Source organism: Salarias fasciatus, chromosome 13 (genome assembly GCF_902148845.1).
Source record: "Salarias fasciatus chromosome 13, fSalaFa1.1, whole genome shotgun sequence".
Lineage (NCBI taxonomy): Eukaryota > Metazoa > Chordata > Actinopteri > Blenniiformes > Blenniidae > Salarias > Salarias fasciatus.
The window spans coordinates 16,061,319-16,065,405 of record NC_043757.1 but is presented as its reverse complement, the minus strand read 5'-3'; the positions used below and the strand labels follow the sequence as shown (position 1 = coordinate 16,065,405).

Sequence of the window (4,087 nt, the reverse complement as noted above, 5' to 3'; positions counted from 1 at the left end):
TCAGTCCGCCTGTCTTTTTTTTTCCTTTTCTATTTTACACCTTGACAGCATAATTACCAGGTTGCCATGGCTACCGGCTGGTCGCATAGCAACGACTCAAACAACCTGCGGTGGAGAAAAGCTAACATGCTAGCTCAGTGAAAGAGTTTATATCTTTACGTTGCTTTGAGAGAAATGGACCGAGAACTGAGCGAAGAGGAGCTGCAGGATTTGTTCGCATGGATAGATAAAATTCCTCTGTCGCGACCCAAGAGAAACATCTCCAGAGACTTCAGCGACGGAGGTAGTAACCTGGCCTTCATGCTAAAGGGAGAACGAGGGGGTAAATAAACAAGTAGCCTCAGTAAGATGAACTCCCGTGGATTTGTCACGCACTTTGCATCTCTGCAATAGATTTGTTAAAGTTGTTTATCAGCTCAAATGTCTGTTTATTTTCTGAAGAGCTCCCCCCTCTCTCTCTCTGCAGTTATGGCTGCTGAGGTGGTCAAATATTTTTTCCCAAAGCTTGTTGACCTGCACAACTATATTCCTGCAAACTCCACACAGCAGAAAGTCAGCAACTGGACCCTCCTCAACAGGCAAGACTCCACTCTGCTCTGTTTGAAATAACTTACATTTTACATGATGATAGAAAATGTTAATGCTGTTTTCATTTAGTTTATTTGCCCACAGTAACACTACCCAGATATAAAAAATTGAGGTTGTTTGATTCTCGGCATGGAGGGATTTTTGTTTAGATAAAGCAGAATAATAATGAAATCTTATTCAGTTGTCATCAAACATCACATCATTAATTTATAACATGCAGTAAAATCCTGATACGGCTTAGGTTTTTGCTTAATACTGTACATAAAGTCATAACTTTTCACTGCACACTCAGCCAACTGCAGATTGAAAGATGTGATCCCTGTGGCTCTTGTCATCACCATCCATCATCAGTTAAATCACTAAATCCGCTCCTGTTGTAGTAACTTTTGTTAACATGGTGATAACAGTGAGGTGTGCTTATTCCCCATGAACAGAAAGGTCTTCTCCAAGCTGGACTTCAACGTGCCTGAAGCGACTGTACGGAAGATTGCGCTGAGCACCGCAGGAGCAGTGGTGCCTGTACTGAGCGTTCTCAGGGAGAGGATAGACACAAAACTGGAGGACAACTCTGACAACACACTGGTGGGTACTGCTCTCATGCCAATCACAAAGCCTGATCTGGACTCCACCTCATCATCACGAACAAGCATTGAATTTTAACCAACTTTTTTCTTCATGGCTTAGGAATTAAAATACTATGACACCAGGAACCAGGAGAAAAACTTTAAAGGTAGAGTGGCTTTTTTTCTTATACTAAAAAAAACTGATGACACAAACCAGTATATTGCTGATTGCACCATATTCGACCTTTGAACACATCACAGGATGGTGAGTCTTATTTTGCTGAAAGTAAGAAAGCCTTGTCTTCCTGTCAGTGAAATAGAAGAATTATGAAAAACTAAAACAGCTGAATTCGGATGAATGTGATGAACTGTGTTTTGACCTCACATAGTGTGACGTGTGCATCCTTGCGTTTTGTAGCAAATATTAGCTGATATGGTTGGTTTTGTCTGAAGGTATGGATCATTTTTTAGCTGGAAGGGAAGTAGAGTGTAATTTTAGCCATTTTCGTAATGACGCTGTTTCTGCTGGTGAGCTGAGAAGTATCAAATCAGCATATCCGGTCAAAGCTGAGACATATTTTGTGCTTGGTGACTGCTTCCAGTGCTGATTTTGACGCTGAAGCAATGTTTGCTTTACTTTTCCTCTGCCTCCTGCCATTTCTTCTTGCCTGTCCTGTTATCAGCACATATGCCCTCCTGAAAGCCCCAAAGATAGCGGTGACCTTCCAGAGACACAAACATCCCTTCATCTGAGGGCAGCAGACAGACCTCATTAGAAAGTGGCCTAACCGTATGGGAGTGTATTGGTGATATGTGTCTCTTCCGTTTCCCGCACCTCATCTGTCCCTGAAACAATCCTGTGAAGCTGACCTCAGGCCTGCGCCTCCTCCCTCCCTCCACTCTTTCCTCTTCCTTCTACACCCCATCCACGGTTTGACTCAGAGTTCTCATATCAGATCCCAGCATCGCCAGATGGCCTTTCCCGCTGGCCTCAGCCCCACCGACTTAAAACATTGGATTTTTCTTCTTCTCTATCATCTAATCTTACTCCCATGTTTCCCCTTCTTTGTATTTGTGAGTCTTGCTGCTCCGCCGCCAGTCCTTATCAGTTTACCTTTGTTTCTCCCAAAAGATTTATCAGATGAATTATGCAGGTTTCTGAGGACAGTGGTGTTTTTAAGTCATACTGTTATGTTTGTTCTTGTTGGCGTATTTATATGTGATAATTTGATTTTCCTCAGATATTCATCAGAGTGAAGCGATGATTCTGACTCAGCTGGAGGAGATGAAAAAGCATGAAAAGAACAGGCAGAAAATGAGAAAAGAGCAAAGCACTGCCGCTGCTTTACATCAGACTAGGTGGGAGACAATGGGACAAAGCACTGTTTTTCACGATTCAAAAAATAAAAAATGCTTTAATGTGTGTATTGTACTATTTAGTTATGTAAACATCACTATTAAATTAAATTGGCGGAGGTGTTGAATGTCTTAAGAATTGAATAATGTAATATGAGAACAATGCAAAACTATGGCGCAAAACTTAAGACGAGGATAAGAGAACACTGTCGTTTAAACTTTGACAGTAGCTCCACCAGATCCAGAGAGTGAAAAGAAATTGTAAGGAGTGTGTACAATGTTAATAATGTATCCTTTCTATTGTTGTGCCTCAGTGAACCGATGCACGTGCTGAAGATTTTCTCAGATACAGATCCTGCTTTCAGAGACATCCTACAGGAAAAAGAGCAAACTGTTATTGCTCTGCAGGAGACTGTGGAGGTACACACACACACACACACACACACACACACACACACACACACGTGCGCAAATTTCGGGAAACATTCTGCTGACTTGTAGCACATCTGCAAAGAAAAACCCTCCGTTTTCATATCCTGCAGTGAAAGGAAAGTCAACTTTGCCGAGTACACCACCTGCAATGTTAATGGTGTGTGTGTGTGTGTGTGTGTGTGTGTGTTTGATACACATTAGTCATACCCTGTGTCAGCAGTGGTCAGTGACTCACGACAAGCTCAACGGATATAAGGTTTTTTTCTCTTTTTTCCATCTCTGGCCACATCTGCATTCTGGGAAACAAAAAAGCAGAATAATGACACAAACGTCTCCTAGAAGTCTTGATCTGTGAAATAATTTACAGACTGAGATAGAAACCTGTTTGTGTTTGACCTTTTAAAAACTAAAATGTGTGTATGCCTGTGTGCGTGTGTGTGTGTGTGTGTGTGTGTGTGTGTGTGTGTGTGTGTGTGTGTGTGTGTGTGTGTGTGTAGATTTTGCAGATGAAAGTCAGCAGGTTAGAGCAGCTGCTTCACTTGAAGGACATGAGGATTGAAGATCTGAGGCGGCATCTTGAAGCGTACAAAGCAAGAGGCAACGCATACTGACACACCGACAAAAAATGTAGCGCATTCTTATACACACACACACACACACACACACACACACATACACACACAAACACGCACACACACACAGCGCTTGTAGGCCGTGCCTCTTGCTCAATGTTCACACTTAAACACTTCTAAAATGTACAATTGATGAGGCAGTTATTTGCCTAATGTGACACAGTTTTGTTTTTTTAATTGTCCTTTATGTCAGTAACATCTGTTTGATTTCCTCGTTTATGGAGACTGCCTTTTGGATGGTTTGTAGGGTATTTATGTTAAAAATGTAACTTTTTAAATATGAATTTACTTCTTCATAAGTTCTGTAATAAAAATGCTCTTCACAGTCTTTATGTATTTCCGCAGTCTTTTTTGTATATGGCTTTGGGCTTGTATCAACAAATCATGAAAACCACTTGGACTTTTTTGCACCAGCTTAGAATTTGAAGTAGAAATGTAATGGTTCAACATGATAAACATGTATGCAGTGCTCAGGTTATTTCTGTGTTATGTTATGACCGTCAATTTCCTTTAAGT

At 41.2% G+C, this 4,087-nt stretch overlaps 1 protein-coding gene across 1 annotated transcript; it reads left to right on the top strand.

Annotated features, from left to right (window-relative positions):
* Window positions 1-174: 174 nt before the first annotated feature.
* On the top strand, window positions 175-3,550 carry spef1 (sperm flagellar 1). Its single transcript, XM_030106644.1, has 7 exons — window positions 175-283; window positions 467-578; window positions 1,023-1,170; window positions 1,273-1,318; window positions 2,393-2,493; window positions 2,844-2,927; window positions 3,437-3,550. The coding sequence occupies exons 1-7, from the start codon at window positions 175-177 to the stop codon at window positions 3,548-3,550; spliced, it is 714 nt and encodes a 237-aa protein (XP_029962504.1).
* Window positions 3,551-4,087: the final 537 nt, after the last annotated feature.

Coding starts and splice junctions, on each gene's coding strand:
- spef1 (XM_030106644.1), top strand. CDS start 175: ATGGACCGAGAACTGAGCGAAGAGGAGCTGCAGGATTTGTTCGCATGG. Junction 1,319..2,392: donor CCAGGAGAAAAACTTTAAAG/GTAGAGTGGCTT, acceptor GATTTTCCTCAG/ATATTCATCAGAGTGAAGCG. Junction 2,928..3,436: donor CTCTGCAGGAGACTGTGGAG/GTACACACACAC, acceptor GTGTGTGTGTAG/ATTTTGCAGATGAAAGTCAG.